Source organism: Neolamprologus multifasciatus, chromosome 15 (genome assembly GCF_963576455.1).
Source record: "Neolamprologus multifasciatus chromosome 15, fNeoMul1.2, whole genome shotgun sequence".
Taxonomy (NCBI): domain Eukaryota; kingdom Metazoa; phylum Chordata; class Actinopteri; order Cichliformes; family Cichlidae; genus Neolamprologus; species Neolamprologus multifasciatus.
In genome coordinates this window covers 28164874-28183696 of record NC_140453.1, presented here as the reverse complement: position 1 = coordinate 28183696, position 18823 = coordinate 28164874, and the positions used below count along the sequence as shown (strand labels likewise).

The window sequence follows — 18823 nt, the reverse complement described above, 5'->3', positions numbered from 1 at the left end:
CTAACGATAAAAACCCCTGAAAACCATGAACTTCACATCTGAGCCTCAACTCTTGTGGCCCGGTACCAAACGACTCGCGGACCGGTCCACGGCCCGGGGGTTGGGGACCAGCAGCGGTCCATGGCTCGGGGGTTGGGGACCAGCAGCGGTCCACGGCCCGGGGGTTGGGGCGCGCTGCTATAGAGCATCAGAATCCCAAACAGTGAAGCAAACCAGCAAAAAAGGGAGTTTTTCCTTCCCACTGTCGCCAAAGTGCTGCTCATAGGGGGTCATATGATTGTTGGGCTTTTCTCTGTATCTATGAAGCGCCTTGAGGCGACATTTGTTGTGATTTGGCGCTATATAAATAGAATTGAATTGAATTGAATTGAAACCGCTCTTCAAACGGATCAAATATGACCCTGATGATTATAAATGGCCTGTATTTGTCTTTACTTCATCCCTATGGACCCCAAAGCGCTGCACACTACATCCTCACATGCACACACACTGGTGACGGCAGCTATGCTGCAGCCACGCTGCCCTGGGGCGCACTGACAGAGGCGTGATTATAAGAAGCTTCCTTTGACATAAGAAAGGCCGCTGCATCCTCATGCAACACTGTGACCATTAATATAAACATGAGTTCTTCTACAGCACTGTGCACAAATCTTGAGCCCCCATCATTGTTTAGACTTTGCTAGAAACATGGGAAACAGGTGCAGTAATGAAACATGTATGGACATGACAGTGACAGTACAAGCTTGACAGTCAATATCTGGTACGAGCACGACTCTGATCCTTCAGCACAGCCTGGACTTCAGCGAGCTTTTCTTATAATTAGATTAACGGGTCTTCAGGAATAATTCTGCAGCTTCTCTAAGGATCGATTCTGGATGTTGGCTGCAGTTTATTCCACTTTCTGCCGAGATGATCCCACACTGAAGTCCGGGCTCTGGCTAATCCGTGCCTGAAAGTGTTTCATTGTTTTTTCATCCTGGTTTGTTTCTATTGGTCGTGTGTTTGGGATGAATGACATGCTGCATAACAAGGCTGTTCCAAATGAGACGCCTTCCAGGTGTTATTACCTGCTGGATCACAATCTGACTGCATTTTTCTGCAATCATGACTCCATCATTTTTAACAAGAATGCCAACATCTCTGCTAAAATGCAGCTCCGGACCGTAACAGCTGCATTTTTACAAACACTTTCCGGCCTCCTCCATGCAGGTTGTTGATAACTTGATATGTAAAACCTAATTTCAGCCGAGTTCTTGTATAATTTGGCTAATCTCATCCTTTTATCCTCCCTTCTGGAGATCCAGCTTTACACTGAGACCATTTCTGCTGAGGCTTTGCAAACAGTAAACGGATAAACTGAAGGAGGATATTTTTTCCTGTTTCTTAAAGACACTGCTTTCAGATACTCTTTATCTGCTAGACACGCCACTTCTTTTGTCCTGACAAAATATGACAAGCAAAGCTCTTCAGGAATCACCTTGTTGGTTCAAAAACACTTTTTTCTGTTATCTTTACCATTTTTTTTAGATTCAACTAAAGAAATGGGCGAAAAATATTTGTTCTTGCAACAGGCTCCTAGTAATAAAGTGCATAAAGACGCAATTTAATATCAGTTCTTTACTAAACCCTGTTAAATGTTATACAAACACTGGGGGAGCAACGATACACAAAATTCATGGTTTGGTTCGATACTTTGGTGTCGGTTCGATATTTTTTCTATACAAAAAAAAGTTCATGCTTTTTTAATTTGTCATTTATTAAAATTATAAATATATATTTTAACTCAAAAGTACAGTTTTTAAATGTAATGTTGCTGAAACAACAAAGTAATAAAATAATAAATCTATCTGATGGAGAAATCACTCATCTTTGGAAAAGAGAGTTTATTACAGAGAAATGTCTCTTTCCAAAATAAAAGCTCTACTATACGCTTCTTCTGGGCTATATTCTCAGCAGCATATTAAACATATCAGGTCCCCATAAGGAGAATCATGTGCTGTCTAAATGACTCGGGTAAAGTTTGTAGCATGCATGCTTGTTGTTTTTGTCTGCTTCCACTTGTCTTTGCACGAGGATGATGTCGGAGTAAATGTGCAGTCATATTCGTTGTGTTCCCACTAGTGCTGTCAGCGTTAATCTGAAATGACGTTAACGCCACAACACGGCAAATCTCCGTTAACGAGCTACCGCGGATCGCCCCGTGCGTGGAGCTGGACGGTCAACACGTTAACAAGCTAACTGCGCTAACACACTAGTTCCCACCAATGTAATTGAGCATTGCTGGCACATCCAACATACTGTTTTACTTTAGTCCATGACGCGCTTACCTTCAGGGTCATACGTCACATGAAGACCAAAATAGTTCCAAACGCCAGATCTGAATGAGGGTGGGGGAGGTTCAATTTGACATGTTGCAACGAGCTTAGCTTCTGTCTTGCTAGCTTGCCCTGCGCTCAGTGAATCTGTGTTCGACTACTCCGCCTAGGCTGCACTGTCGAGTGCAGATCCACTGAGCGCTCAACACAGACAGCACCGTCAGAAGGAAAGTTGATAAAATAAATTAAAAATGTTGTATTGTTCGATACATATGCGTACAGAACCGAAAACACTGTATTGAACGGTTCAATATCAATATGAGTATCGTTGCGCCCCTAATAAACACTGGTTTATCTCTTGAATTAGGTGCATCTTTAACACCTGATTCATACGTCAATTTTAAGCAAAAAAAAGAAGGAAAAGAAGAAGAAAATCCTGCGAATGTCCAAAGAAACAGCATCCTACAAAAAGCCAAGAGAGTCTGACTCATTGGAAGCAAAATATAAGAAATGAGAAACAGCTGAAAACTTTTGCCCAGTAAAACAATCAAAGTTGGATTTCCCTAAACCCTCAATCAGCCCTTTAAGGACTCATGGACGGCCTCAGCTGGTCTGTGGGATTAACTAAACGCTGTGGATTTACCTCCAGTTAGGTCGCCAGGCTGTGACCACATGTCAACCCAGCAAATCCGAACCATTAGCAGAGCTAATTAAGAATTAGCACCTCTGTGTTTTTCTAAATGTCAGCTGCTCCACGAAGCGCTTCCTTCTTTCTCTTCGTGACAGTCACAACGATCATTTCCAACAGTTTGATCAAAGATGCTGAAAAAGTGTGAATCTGACATTTATTAGAGGGAAATGTTGTCAACAGCAGAGCCCAGAATGAAATACAATCTAAATGTGAATCATTTTAGTGATGATTAATGTGAGCTTCCCTTTTTAAATATGCTCAGCTTTCAGTTTTAAATAGCGGCAGTCAAACCTCACACTGGCAGCTCAGAATACCTCCACAGAGCTTTAAACAAACTGTTTGAACCTGAATATTTTAAATCCTTTAAGGTGATGAGGTAAACTGCACACATCCTGGACGCTCTTTGATGCTCGACACCAAAGGAGGAAAAAAGATGAGAGAAGCAAAAGTAACTAATGTTGGCAAATCCAGCTTTTTATGGACACAGTGTTCACTTAGTGCTGTCAGACAGACACTCTTTCACTGAAGCGGCGATTCATCACTTCCTGTGTGCTTAGAGGTGCATGTGTACAACACTGGAAGTTAATCTGGGAAACAGTCGTTCGTGCGGCTGGACCGAAGCACACGCACAGGTTTGAACTGACATTTTACACAAACGTGTTGTCGTCCACGTCTGTATCATCTCAAAGCTGCTGCTCATTGCCGTACCTCATGGATGAAGTCGCCTATGTCTCCTGGGTGGGGGGCTGCGGAGCGGAGCGGGTACTGGTGGTCATGGTGGAGGGGCCTCTCATCCAGACGTCTGATCCCCACTTTGACGCACTCTGGCTCCAGGGCATCAGGCTGCTGCAGCTGGCTAAGGTCATAGTCCTGCACACCCACACAAACACACACATGTTGGCATCACAGTGAGTCACACAGCCCTGCATCACAATTCTGCCTCAAAGGGCTTCACAACCTGTGCAGCACAGAGTCTCAGCACAGAGTCTCAGGACAGCCCACTGATGATTAATCCAGCATCCGTTTGCTTCATAAGGATAAACAGTAGGGGTGGGGGTAAAAATGGATACTGTGTAGCATGGTGATATTTTGTTTGCTAATAATGTATCGATACAGGGACAGCAGAAATTGATATTTTCCATTCCTTCACTGTCCAAACATGACAGTTTACTTATTTTAATTTAAGACATGTTTTATTTTAATTAAGTTTAAAACTTTTTTATTTAATGTAAAATTATATTTTGTTTTAATTTACTTTCAAATTCTTCAGTTGCTGAAGGGGCTGCATAGTTTTCATAAACTGCATAGTTCAGAATAGCTATAATTGTACCAGATGGTTGATTCAGTTAAGTTGGACTAGACTGTAATACAAACCGTTCAGTTTGTCAACAATCAAACTGAAATGAGAGAAAGACTGAGTGTGAGACTTTGATATTAGAGAAAATGAATATTGATAAAGTTTACCTTTATGTACAGAATCTGAATATCGCAAAATATTTTTAAAAATTGCAATAATATCGTATCGTGGGTTAAGTATTGTGATAATATCGTATCGTGGGATGTATGGTGATTCCCACCTCTAATAAACAGTATGTATTATATTATGCATTAAACTGCTGTTTCCTGTTGCTGTTGTGTGTAAAGTTGCAGTCAAAGGTTTACATGAATGTCAGAGTAATGTCGGACTTCACAGCACAAACCTCAGACCAGAACCATCAGCAGGTTAAAGCAGCTTAAACAGCACCGAGTGTGAAAAGTGCCTGAAGCAGGTTATCAGCTGTCGTTGGCTCGGCACTGAGATCAGCCAGTTTCTGAAACTATTTATGCTCAATTATACCGAGTTGTTATAGCAGTTCAGCTGCTCAGTTTGTGTTTCATTTACTTTCCTGCTACAATAGCAGAGCTGTGAGCGCAGCAGTGACGTGAGCAGCTGAGCTATTGAGGTGTGCAGTGATGCTCTGCTGTGAACAAAGAAAACATCTTCAGATTTCTACTTATTCAGAGTGATGACCACAATTAACTGTCAGTAACTGCAGTATTTAAGGTGAGATAATGTAGCCACATTACTCATGTCTGCCTCCAGTAATGGGATTACACTGCTGTTTTATCCAGGAGCAACATCTCAGCGTATCATTTTGTGTTGTTGTGGATGAAGAGTACTCTCTTATATCCTGTTACGTGAGGCTGCAGAGTCGTGATATGAAAGTCGCTCTCTGCACTCTGCACAACGCTGTAACAGCTGTGGCCGACTAACCTGCTGTTTGCAGCCAAATCTACCTGAATGTAGTGACGACTCAGAAACGCTGGATTTCATGTACGACTTAAAACGTCTCATTACTGCGCACGGAGACACGGCGACCTCCAGAGTGTCCTGAAACATGAATTCAACTTCAAACACTTCCACCTTAAAAGAGACAGAATATTTAAGCTGCCATAAATTCACACTTCAAGCTAAACGAGAAAAAATTAGTTCCTGGCCAACAATCCTCGCCATCATTGAATAATAACATATTCTCACTAATCGTAGCCTAATGCCAGGTACTCTGCGAGCCTGTGGCAGTGGAAATACCAAAAGGATCCTAAAATTCATAACGAACTTGACAGATTCATGAAAGCAGCCGTCTCACACTCAGTTAATGGACTCATCATCTTTCTGTTTTAGCTGTATTTAACAGTTTCAGTGAATTTCACCCAGTCAAATGAGCACAGTTGGCTCTCGTGATGCAAAGTCTACCCACATCATCCTCGGGGAACAATGAGAACGACCCTAAAGCAAACTAATTAGCATCGCAGCTAGTCTTTCACCTTCTCTCCTGCAGCGTGGATACGATCAGAGGAGTGTCACAGCCTCTGATCTGCTCACGGTTGTGTCTGAGTCACCGCAGAAAACAATTCATGCCTTCTGGTTTCCAGGGAAAATGGACTAAAGGAGTCTTTCAGGACAATAACTGCAGGCTGTGGGCTGACCTTGGGCTTGATTCACAATAACGACCAATCAGAAGAACACTCTGAGAGCGCAGCGTTAACCGGCAGCAACAAAACGATGTTTGCTTCTTTTCTTTCTATACTTGCCACGACCTGATTGAATGTTTCATTTGAGGACTCTGCTTTTACAACCATGCCAGCACATTTCTGTAGAAAAGATACAGATTCTTTCTAAATGACATGAATGACTTGACGTGACAGCTTTGTCCCTGTTCTGAAGTTTAGAGGTTTAATAATAAGTGTCAGCGTTTCTAAATTCAAGGATGGTTCAACTGAATGCAAAACTCGTTACCCTCCGAGCATCTACCAGGCTGACGCTGTCCAAACCAAAGCACGACACTAGAGGACTAACTCGTAGGAAAAACAATAAAAATATGAACTCAGTTCAATTAAAATGTATTTATATATCACAAAATGCAACAACAGTTGCCTGAAGGCGCTGAATATTATTAGGTATTGTCCCAAATCCTGGACCAACAAACCTGTGAGGAGAAACCCCCACACACTGATCGCAGCAGATGGCCCCGCCCCTCCCTGAGCCTGCTGGAGGTTTCTTCCTGTTAAAAGGGAGTTTTTCCTTCCCACTGTCGCCGCTCTTAGGGGGTCACATGATTGTTGGGTTTCTCTTTCTATGTATTATTGTAGGGTCGACCTTACAAAGCACCTTTAGGCGATTGTTGTTGGCGCTGTGTAAATGAAACTGAATTGATGGACTTTTGTTTATAAACTGCGTTGTTGTCACAGGTTTAGTCGTTTGTTATGAGTGACTATATGTTTGTCTATATATCTGTTTGCATCATTACTGAACACAATTAAAGAACAAACACAGTTTGAGATTTTCACGTGAAGCTGAATTTTTGAGACACCCCAGAAACACAAATGTTGACGTGAGCCTGGTTTTTGCGGTGTCACATGTGCTTGTTCATCAAGCTGCTGACATCCAGTCGTAACAGGTTAAAACTTCCACAAATGTTAATAATTCCTTCATGACTCTTTTATGGTGCAGGATTGTGGTTCTTTCATGCTCTGGTCTTTTGTTCGAAAGATGTTTTCTTGCACAAAAATAAAATGAGGATACTGGACAGATAAGACAGGTGCAGGTGATGGAGCTGGGTGTGTTTCAGTCTTGGACTGTATGCTGTAAATACAGCATCATCTGATCTGTGGTGCTCTTTATCATCCAACACCCCACAGCTATCAGTGCAATGCTATGCAACATCTGCTGAAATGTATAAGTCAGTGTGCTAAATCCACAAATAGCAACAAACATCTGAGCCCCAACAGGTCAGTGAGAACGCCTGCCCACAAAGACAAACGCTCAGTCTTATTCGCAGTCATTTTTCTTCCCAAACACTAAACCTCAGGCTTCTCGCACCTTCCAAATCCCACCTTCACCTGTGATTGTGACGGACATTCATCCACACAGATCGCTGTTATCAGATTATGTCGAGAGTTTGAGCACCTGTGTATTTCACTTTGCTTCATGTCACAGGCCAACGCCGTTACGTAGCGTTTAAAGATAGCGTATTATTAGTTTAGTCAAAGCACACGGTGATCTGCAGTAATTTATAGTTGCTGGTTTGGCTCAGTCTTTCCTGCATAGATGGACCGCAGCTTAGGACAGTGATGAGGCCAGATGTTGGAGGTGGGAGGAAGCGGTTTGCAAAGCAGCTTGCAGTTATAGAGGAATGTGTAAAAGGTTATCATCAGCTGATGCTGAACTGGCACTAAGATCAGATCATCTGCTGGAGGCTGAACAATCTTGGTGCATAAACAGAAGCCGACTAAAGGTCTAATGGCCTGTATTTGTTGTCTTTACTCAGTCCCTAAGGACCCCAAAGCGCTTTACACTACATTCAGTCATTCACACACTGGTGATGGCAGCTACATTGTAGCTGCCATCACCAGTGTGTGAATGACTGAATGTAGCTGCTACAATGTAGCTGCTACAATGTAGCAGCTACATTGTAGCAGCTACAGCCGCCCTGGGGCGCAGTGACGGTGAGGCTGCCGGACACTGGCGCCACCGGGCAAACATGGGGCTAGTATCTTGCCCAAGGATAGTTGGCATGCAGGATCGAACCACCGACCTTCTGATTAGTGGCTGACCTGCTCTGCCCCCTGAGCTACAGCAGACTGTGTGTATATGTCCAGTATGTCTCTGTGTTTCGTGTTGTTGGCGTGCTTAAGCACACAAGTGTGTTCCCGAGAACTCAGTCTGCTTTTTATCTGAAGCTTAAATCCAGACAAATAAAGAGCTGAGCTGCTGTAGAAAAGAAATGAAAATCCTTATCAAACAGTGCAGATCCCCGACACCATCCGAGGCCTGTGCAGCGCTACTGTGGCAACGATAAAGGAAGAAGCAAACCTTGATTTTCTTTTATTAACTTTGTGTCCATTGTTTAGCCTGGAGAGAGATTACACGAGCTTCTGTTTATTGAACCGCAGGGAAGAAAGTACGAACTGAACCAAAGTCAACCAACACGCCACTCAGTTCACTTTTCATTTTGTTTTATTCACGGCTCTGTTGAGTGTGTTCCCTTTAATAATGCACTTTGTTATGATGTTTGGAAAAACTTCATCACTTACAATATTGATAGGATTCGTCAAGCTTATCAAGGCCCAGTTTTCAAATTCAGAGAAATATTTAAAATGAAAATCTTTTGATGGAAATTTTTATTTTAGAGGAGCTGGAACAAAGCCTCGGGCTTTCATGAGCCTTTGTGTTCAAACTGGGTGATAAGTTACTGAGACTCAAATGTAATAACTGAGGAGGAAACACTTTCCAAAGTTCTGTCTAAATAAAAGCACAGCTACAGTAGAAAGAGGATGAAGGAGTCAGAAACAATATTAAGTCCAAACTAACAATGAACATAACAACAATAACACAGATGTTGACCCTAATACACTTCTAAGCCAGGGGCCGACTCTTTCATCCCTTATCATTGATTTCCCCTCAGCCAGGCGGAGCCACAGTATTTAATCGAAGTGCATTTTATTTGTATTCGTTCTAAATCTGAAGATTATTGTGATCTTGAAATATTAAAATAAAATTTTATGTAATTTTGGTCCCTCAAAATAAGCATCACACCCCACATCAGAAGGCCGCTCCTGCTCACAATCACAATGGAGAGAGGAGAAGGAGTGGAGAATCTTTGGATCCACACATGTGAGCAGCTGTTCTCCACCACGTTAAAAACAAACGCCGCTCACAGACGAGCTCACAGTAAAGATGAACGGGACGCTGTGCGCAGAGTTCAGGAGCAGACGTCCCGTTAACCAGGTACAATAAATATTCTGCAGATATTTTGTAAATATTTATTTTTCATTGTTTAGTGACACGGCGCTTTTTTTGAATTTATTTTTTAAATTCAGGCTCGGCGACACGCTCTGAGAGCCCAAAGGCGACGCAAGGACGAGGCTCACGACAGGTTTTGTTATGTGGATCATTTAAGTTCAGCTGTTTAATTCATTTGAAAGAGACTTTCAACTCAGGAACAAACTGCAGAAGGAAAATGATTGATTTTATTTCATTAAGTGCTTTTAAATCTAAACTACGAATCCTTGAGGCCAAGTCCATAACATGCAACTGTTTCAATTAGACTGATTGTCATTTTAACTGATTTTTTTATTTATTTTTATTTGAATTTTATTTTATTTTATTTGTATTCTTTCACTTATTGTTGCATGTGTGTTGTTGCTGCCTGTGTTTGAGTCATTTCTGTAACTGTGACACACCTGCTGCTGCCTATCTTGGCCAGGTCTCCCTTGAAAAAGAGGTTTTTAATCTCAATGGGATCTTCCTGGTTAAATAAAGGTTTGGAAAGAAAAAAAAAAAAAAAAAAAGAGTGTTGCTTTTTGTTTTATTTTTAAGAGTCCAAAATGTTCAAAATGTGTTCATCACATAAATAAAATGGAGATTTCTCTGTAGACCTTCATGGATTTCAAGAGCAACACACTACAGTTTCTTATACGAAGCATAAGGTAAAAAACAATCTACCTACACACAGTGTTATCTTCATTTTAGATTCAAAAAGTATTTAAGGTGTTTTTTTCCATGGAAACTGGCTCCAAATGTGTCTGTGGGTTAAAGGCGGCTGTTCTAAACAACTCTTCACTTTCATGTTGTGCGTGTAGCAGCGTGTAACTCCGCTCAAACGATCTGGTGCCAGTTCGTCGTCGTGCTCACCAGCATCACTCATAACAATGAGACTGTCCCATATTTGGGATCCGAGAATTCTGCTGCAAGACTAAAGAACAGACGTGATGAGGAGAACCATCATCAGGTAAAACGAGAGCTCTGCAGTCACGCTGTTTGAATTACAGCAGCGTGCTAGCATGCTCAAACCATTGTGTCAAAGTACAGCGAGTACAGTCATCTTTACTTACTATTACATGTCATCTTTACAAATACAGATATACAGAGCGCACAACCAGGAATTTCATGTGAAGGAAGTGGTGACCTCGTGGTGCATGAAGAAATCAGGAACCAGCATCACACCCACACCACGCTACAGTCTTAGTGCTGCTGGTGGGCTGACGGCTATCAGGGACTAAAACACCGGCTGTGCCAGCTGTGATGACAGTGGGCTTCACTTTTTGATGAAGGGGCAAATTCTTGACTGCTTTGTTCAGCGCCCCGCAGCTGTGAAACAAACTCTTGGCCTGATTAGTAAAAGTTTGATGTATGAATCGCTGAATCGGTTGCACCCTAAATCCAAAATTTCACTCATTTCACTTCATGTTGAATTTTCTTTCCTCTTTGAAACAGTTTTTTGTCCCAGGCTGTTTGTGTGTGAGAGGATACAAAGATTAATATCTTTGTATCCTCTCACACACAAACAGCCTGATGTGGTTCCAGTATGAACGAATCATCGTGTGAATAATCTTCCCTCTCTGCTGTTTCAGGTCGTCTTAAAAAGAACACATTTATTTATCTTTTTGTTGAATCTGCTGTTGTATTTGTGTACTTGTCATGTTGTAACATGTTTCTATTTGTGTTTTAGGTCACCTTCAAAATAAGATGCTTTTTTCAGGTGACCACCTCGTCACTGATGAAGCCTCGCGATGTTCGCTTACTTTATGACTCTGCTGATTAGACTGGTGTAATATTTCTAAGCCAAATTCTACATTTATTATTAGAGAAGCATAAATATGATCACAAAAATGAAAAAACAAACCATTCTTAGTCTTCCACAGGCTAATAATCGACTCACTCTGCTGTTTATTTCCGATACTTGAAGGAAACTAAAGCATAGCATCGATATTACTTCAAGTAGGGCTGGGCGATATGGCCTAAAATTCATATCGCGATATAATTTGAAGCATGTGCGGTAACGATATATATCACGATATATTATTTTCTTCTGTATAACGTATTTTCCACACTTAAAATCCTTTAATATTCTCAAAAATAGAGAGTGTGCCTTATGTATGAATTCTGGTTGTGCTTACTGACCTCGAACCGATTTTGGCTGCAAAAATCTGTTAGAAATGTTTTAGTACAACTTTGGTAAGCTCACTGCTTGATGGATTGTCAGAGCATTACGGCTGCCGTAGTGAGGAGCTTCACGGAGTAATCTGGGTCCTAAACTTCGTCTTCTTCAGGTCCCAAAGTCAAACGAACACTGAGAGTTACAAACTGTCTAAATTCTTTCATCTTTAATAAAATCATCAGCGTTGCTGCTTTACCAGGTGTAACAATTAAGTTTAACATCCAGGCATCCATGAAAACAGAAGTTATTAAATTTAACGGAGTTAGAAGTTAGCAGGAAGTTAGCTCGCTAGCTTCCACCTAAACATGATATAGCATGTTCTGAGAGATTTTTGAAACTAATTAAAACGTACAGCTCTGCTACCCCTTCAACATAAATGAAGACAGAAAACTAAACAGCAGTGACGTTTGCAGGGTTACTGAAGTTGGACTAACTGGTGTATAATGATGTGCTACGTGATTGCTAGCGACACAGCTATGTTAGCATAACATTAGCACAGTGAAGCTGGAGGATGAACGCCAACCTTTTTCCACTCGATAAAAGTCATTAATGAATCAATGTTACGGAAGTGGAGGAAGCGCAGTTTTTGGCTTTCCCCATATTTCAAAAGTGCTTCATCTCTTTGCTGTGACTGTCGGCATATTTTGCAGATGATAATGGTTGTAGCCACTGCGATGCTTTCGACCAAAACAGTCAAAATCTCTATCGTTGGCCAAATTTATATAGTTTCTATCATACATCGTTTATATCGCCCACCCCTAACTTCAAGCTACGCTTTCTGCGAGCACCAGTGCTTCTGTGTTACCGCTGATGTTGTCTTGCTTCCATTGACTGACTGCAGTGAGTTTGAAGACTCAATAAAAGCCCAGCAGGCAGGAGAAGAGAAGCTAAACAAAAGAACTTACAAATGAGAAAGTGGTGCAGCCTGAGAACCACAGCCTGCTTCTCCTGCATGTTTCTTCATATTTTTTAAACACACTTCCTGCATCATTCACAGTTTAACGCTTGTTGTTTTGCAGCCGCTTCTATAGAAATTAAACAGGCCCGAGTGTGGTCGGCTGGGTAAACAGGGGTTAAACATTTGCGCAGTAGAAGAGCGGAGCGGCTGATGTGCTCGGCACCAGCAGAAAAGTTGTGTGGAGACACAGGAAATTGTTCTCCAACAGAAAGCAATTAATCCTGTTTCGAGGTCCTCTTTGTAGTACACTTAATCTTAGCTGGAGGACAGATGATTGAAAACTGCAGAGAGGCATTGTGTGTGTGTGTGTGTGTGTGTGTGTGTGTGTGTGTGTGTGTGTTCTATCTGGAGACGTGTGTGTGTGATGCTGTATGGCAGTGATGGAGGGAAGCAGGCTACTATAAACAGTTACAAAAACATGAAGTGTTCATATGTATACCTGGTCCTCCTCTCCACCTCCCTCCTCATCATATTTCAGGATGTTGTCTCGTACGTCGTCCTCCGGGTCGATGAGCAGCTGCTTGGCCTGGCGTTCCTTATCCCTCCTCTTCATCCACATCACAAACAGCAGCACCAGCACTGCAACGCAAGAGTGACGCAAGCAGACACATGAAGACCTCAGTGAACACCGGTGAGTTTCCATGAAGGGCTTCAGAGACCACCAACTGTTTCATGTTTAGCTCAGACTGAAAGAACAGATCTACCAATCAGAGGCTCCGTTACAAACCCCCTATTGACTCACAGTGGGACAGAAATCCTCTGACATACTGAGCCATCCCATAGTCACAGATATATAAGATATGGTTCTGTCAGAGCTGGAGTGGTCCCAGTATGATGTTACACTGGTCCCAGTATTGTCAAAAACATCTCCCTGCCCTAAAACACAGTAATGAAGTCATTTTGCTTTAGTTAGCAGCGACATGTTTGTGACGAGACCTTCAGCAACCCTCTGTCTTCCTTTGAAAGCATCAGCAGACATTTGTTAAACCTTCTACTACGTCCTGCAGACCACACGATGCCGCGCTCACACGACATGCGTGTCAGTTCTGCCAGCAGTGATGTGTAAATATGTAAATATGTAAATATGCCTTTGGTTTCAATTCCTCTCTTTGTTTTCTTTGAATCTGCAGATTTGTTCCCACTTTTCTCTGCGTCTCTGCTGTGGCAGTGAAACATCTCACATGGAGTTTGTATAATATGATTATGTTTCCACTGTTTATGTCTGTCACCTTCAGTTCTCTTCAAACTGGATATAAACATGCAGTCCATAAAGCAGCTGCTGCACGGGCCTGATGTTCCTTTGAATTGAAGCTGCCACCGAAATGTGGAAGTTTGCACAAACAGCAGAGACGCGTGGCTGTCCCATCAAATCAAACGCTGCACTTTCTCCTGATTTACACGTCTGTCTTTTTACAGACTGCTTCACTGTTTTAACCACGAGGCAGTTCTCCAGGAGACCGACTTCATCTCTGATGCAAGATTTGAATCACCACTGCAAAGCCCTGTTATCTCCTCAAGTACCTCGTACACAGTCACAGTTCAACACAAAATAGCTGCATGTTTCATTCTTTAACATACTTGCTCCCCTACGCTGGGATTTCAGCTTATTTTGAGACAGCTGGTGGGTTTTAAAAGTCAGTGTGAATCTCTCTGTCTTACTGATCACATTAATCTGGAGGGATTTATGAGACAGCTCAGGGTGCGCCTGTATTCATGAACCTGCACCAAAGTACCTGCACAGGCCAAATACACGCTGAGAGAAATTCTAAATGACAATTGAAACCCCAGAGAGCCGATAATGTCACCATTAGTAACATTTCTCAGTATAACCATCAGCAAAAGCCTTTCAACAGGACACCAGACAACACATCCAGTCTATTTAGGATGCAAATCACTGCTGCTCCACAATTTACATCATTCCATAATGTGGGAATGTTCCTCAGTCTGAGGCCTAGACTTCCCGTCTGGAGGTGTTCAGGCCCGGGAGCTGGTAGATGTAAAGACACATGCAGCTTTGCAACTTTCTCTGAAAAACAGATCAAACTAAGGAGAATACGTCACACCCTGGAAATGCTGCAAATTACCTTCACCAAGGTCGCAAAATATGGAGTTCTGAATTTGGCCAAAAAAAGATAAAACATGGCTGTTTCCATATAAACAGAAAATCATGGGGCCCAGCTTTTCTTAAAGCCTGACTCTATTCAGAATACAAGAGACATTGATGCGTTTAGTTTTATTATAACCCAGGCTGCTGGTTATAAATGGTGTTGGTACCCAGTCATATGCAAAGTGTTCAGACCAAAGGACGCATTTCAAGAACTGTAAATTTAGGTCAAAGTAATGAGAAATATCTCAAAATAACTAATTTGTTTTTATATAAATAAATAAATGTATATAAACAGGTAGGGATGGGTACCGGTATCCGGTGCCATGATGGCACCGGTTCTGACATAAACGGTAGCAACCAGACCGAAAAGCAGCGCACATTTCGGTGCTTTATTTCGGTGCTTTTTTTTCCTGAGATGTCATACACTTTGAATTCTAGCCAATCATTTTACATTTCCGGATAGTAGGCGGGCCCAGGTACGTACGTTCTTTTAGAGCAGAGCAAAAATGCCCAAGATGAAGCGGTCAAAAGTCTGGCTGTACTTCACAGCAAAATATGCAAACTCAGCAGCCTGCAAGAAGTGCTTTAAGCTGATACTGTGATACTGTCAAAGGAGGTAACACCTCAAATGCGATGAAACACCTGGCGACGCGTAGCTTTTTTTTAAAAGCCGAAAAATGCGCCGTATTTGATAGCTTGCTGCGAGACCTCACATCGAGCACATCTACGGCGGGTGTGGTGCCTGTTATCGGACCAGAAGTAGCAACATCCCCCAAAAACCCGAAGAGGAGAGTCCTGGCCCCTAGCCCTGCCAGTGTAGCAGAAATGATGACGGATGATGATGCAGCAGCAGCCGTTCTTCTCTGCGTGAGTAGCTTAATGTTGTTCGTGTATAATTTACGTTGTATAGGCTAACCACGTTATTAAATTAATACATGTAAGGTGAACTAGCAAACACCATCGTAATTACATGCAGCTGTCATCTTGTTTGATGGCAGATACTCCCTTCACCCTGGACAAAAAGGCTAAAATGACCAAAGAAAAAGTGGAAAACAGTTAAACATGAGAGGTTTTTGGACAAAGTTTGTGTTTTTTCCATTGATTAAGCTGCTTCCAGCCAAGAGTGACACCATATATGCCCTATAGCTGCAGAAAAGGCTAACATTGTTATCTTTTTACAAAAAAAACAGCTGAACATGAGAGGTTTTTGGACCAATTTTGTGTTCTCCATTCTTTAAGCACCGGTTTGAGCACCGTTTAAGCACCGGCACCATTTCAAAAGTACCGGTTTGGCACCGGTATCGGATAAAACCTAAACGATACCCATCCCTATAAACAGGTGACCTAACTGTACATGACCCCTGCAGTACCGTCACCGCCCACCAGGGGTGCCCGGCCCACACTATAGCACACATTATATCCTGATATAATATGATTGAAAAACAAAACATTAGGCATATGTGTGCTGGTCAGCTACACATTGAAACACTGCTGCTCCTTCCAGCTGACCAAAGGAATTACGGTTAAACACATATTAATAAACAACTGCAGTTCCAACGGCAGCAGCCCTGAGAGGCCTTCGTCCCCCTCCTCTCTTTCTCTCTGTGGATGGAAACTGAAACCGACTGAGTGGGGAGAGTAAACGATGACCCCTGTGCTAACCCTTAGATAAGCATGCAACCAAAGTGATGTGCAGCCACACTTTGCTCAGGGTGGATACGAGCATCAGCAAGGAGGGCTGTGGAGTTCATTTGTAAAACCAAGGAAAGCCATAAAGTGTGGAGATGAGCATTTAGTCTGACTGCTACCACGTGTGCAGTTTCTGCTGCTCTCTGCTAGCTTTAGCTTAGCTGCATCTCTGTGCTGTTACCTGACAGGTGACACAGCGTGCTGCACACGACGTTTGTGCTTCAGTGTTGGTGAGTGAAACTAAAGCCTTTACTCAGCACCAGTGAGCATGTTTGTTTGCACCCACACTGTTTATGAACGTAGCTTGCTGCTGTTCATTTATACGTCGATACTCCAGCTTTTCATCGAATGTAGCCAAGGGCTGCTGCCATCTTTTATATACAGTCTCTGGTCACGAGCTGATGGTAATGGCATCATTTAAAATAAAGATGTGTTATAAAGATGTAATAAACATATCTCCGGTTCTCTGCACAGCCCTGCTGTCTTTGCTGCTACACACAAGCATTTGCAGTGAAACACCAGAAACCTTCTTTTATCAGAGACTGAAATGAAGCTGCTTTAGAGGTGGACACTTGAATCTTCCCCACATCAAGAACATTTAAACTGATGTGACTTCAGCTCTGAATCTGAAACTCTTCACTTCGCTGTCTTTCAAACCTCAGTTCAGTGTTTCCTCTCGTGGCTGCTTTCGTTGTGCCTCAGTTACTGACTCAGCTCCATGAAAGGATATTGATGTGCTGCTCTCCTGCTCGTGGCTGTTTCCTCCGACTCCGTTTGACCTCCTCTCGGCACAGCCACACTTTATCAGCGGCGCCGTTTTTGTGCACAGAAATGGCCGTCATAATGATTTGAATGCTTTGTTCAAGCCTTGTGTAACTTGAGGTGGCATTACAATTTCCAGTAAGACTGCAGTTATTAAAATATAGTACAGCAGATTTCATTAAAGCTTCTCTGGCCCTGAATGTCGCCTGCTGCACTAATCATTTTTCTGCCACAGCCTGCAGAGCTTTGGCAATGGCTCTGCTTTAAAGTCTCCAAGCTGGCCAAAATGCTTTTATTCTAACTGGCTAATCAAACAGTTTGATCCATCATGTGAAACCCGAGTGAGAGTCTGTGTTTATTTCTTTAAAAAACCTTTAAAAGTGTGACTCAAATCAGGCTTCAGATCTCTTCTTTGTGTAAGAACACTCTGCAGGGCTTCAGCTGAGTTATCAGTGAGGCTGACTTTGTTTGCTTCCCTGCTCTTCTGTCACCTGTAGCTTTGTGCTGAGGAAGCAGCTCAAAGGGCCACTCGGGGTGTCCAAGTGCTACTTGCTAACAAGGACATAATTCAAGAAAAACTGTGAGACGTTTGACACCAACACTTCGGTTTAGGCCTGAAATGTCTGGCTGTTGCAAACAATCTTGGCTCATAGGAACTGACTGTAGCTGCAGCAGCAAACTGTTTCTGTAGCGCTGCTGTTCATGCATTTACAAACACAGAAAGGAATGCATATTTATAGCTGCTGTATTTTGCACAGAGACGATCATTAACATGGCGTCGACGGTGCAGCGAACAGACAGCGTTTAGCAGCTTCGCTACAAACCTGAAGACCCACAACTCTATCAGCACCACCGAGCTGAAGCAATCTAAGAGTATCTGACCCAAAGTTTACAAGCATAGTAATTAATTTCTGATAATTTAATTGGACACAACTATGCTTAGGAATAAGTGCCCTGTGAACACAATATGCACACACAGCTGAGGATGATGGGAAAGTCATTCGTTTTGCAGGTATTTCGTCATAAGCCAAAGCACTCGATAGATTAAAATTGTGACCCGATGAAGTGATTATAATTCACCTTCACAGGAACATAAATGTCTGTAGAACATTTCACAGCAGCCCATTCACTATTTAATTTGACCCAAAGTGATGTACAGACAGACGGATGCTGCCAGTGAGGATGAAACTGCATGAAACAGCTGAAGAAGGAGCATCCATAGCAGTGAAAATGTGATCGTTTATTACCAAATATCTGGTCTCAGTGCTCGGCTTTATTCTGCCTTGTGTGACCGGCTCTCGCCTCTTTCTGTGATATTATTTATCTTCTGAACACAATGTCAAATATCATTTCTGCAGCAATCTTAGTGCTTAGATTATTTCCATCTGCAGTAATTTATATGTGGCCAAATGGCTCGAGGCAGATCTCAGCACAGAGGCATCATGACAACAGACGTGACATTTATTAAGTGACACGCAGCACCTTACATGAGGTCTGAGAATTGGATGGACAGAATCAGTTTAGCCAGCAGACATCAGTTTCTGCTCTTCTGCCCACTTTATTCTGGCTTCTCTCTGGTTCAGTCAGGCTCGAGCACAGTGTGCCTACATGCCCGTCACACGTGTCCACACAGCGTCACAAATGAACAGAAGCCTTAAGGTTAGGTGCCGAGACATACTGCCCAGACCTCTGCAGACAGCATTTGTTGAAATGCAGCGTCCAAGCCACCGTCTGCTGACAAATTAGCTTTATTAGCTTTTTCCAAATACGTCTGCGTTCATAACCACGAGTAAGAAAAAGGCCTCAGGACAGTCAGGAGAC

At 42.5% G+C, this 18823-nt stretch overlaps 1 protein-coding gene across 2 annotated transcripts in view; it reads right to left on the bottom strand.

Annotated features, from left to right (window-relative positions):
- Positions 1-18823, bottom strand: part of LOC146502341 (cadherin-2-like) — a 109783-nt gene that overhangs the window by 6484 nt on the left and 84476 nt on the right. For both annotated transcript variants that reach the window (XM_085131829.1, XM_085131828.1), the window contains exons 14-15: positions 12884-13023; positions 3715-3876 (exon numbers count right to left, since the gene is read on the bottom strand). In XM_085131829.1, the coding sequence (XP_084987955.1) occupies positions 3715-3876; positions 12884-13023 (302 nt within the window). The remainder of the gene's footprint in view (positions 1-3714; positions 3877-12883; positions 13024-18823) is intronic.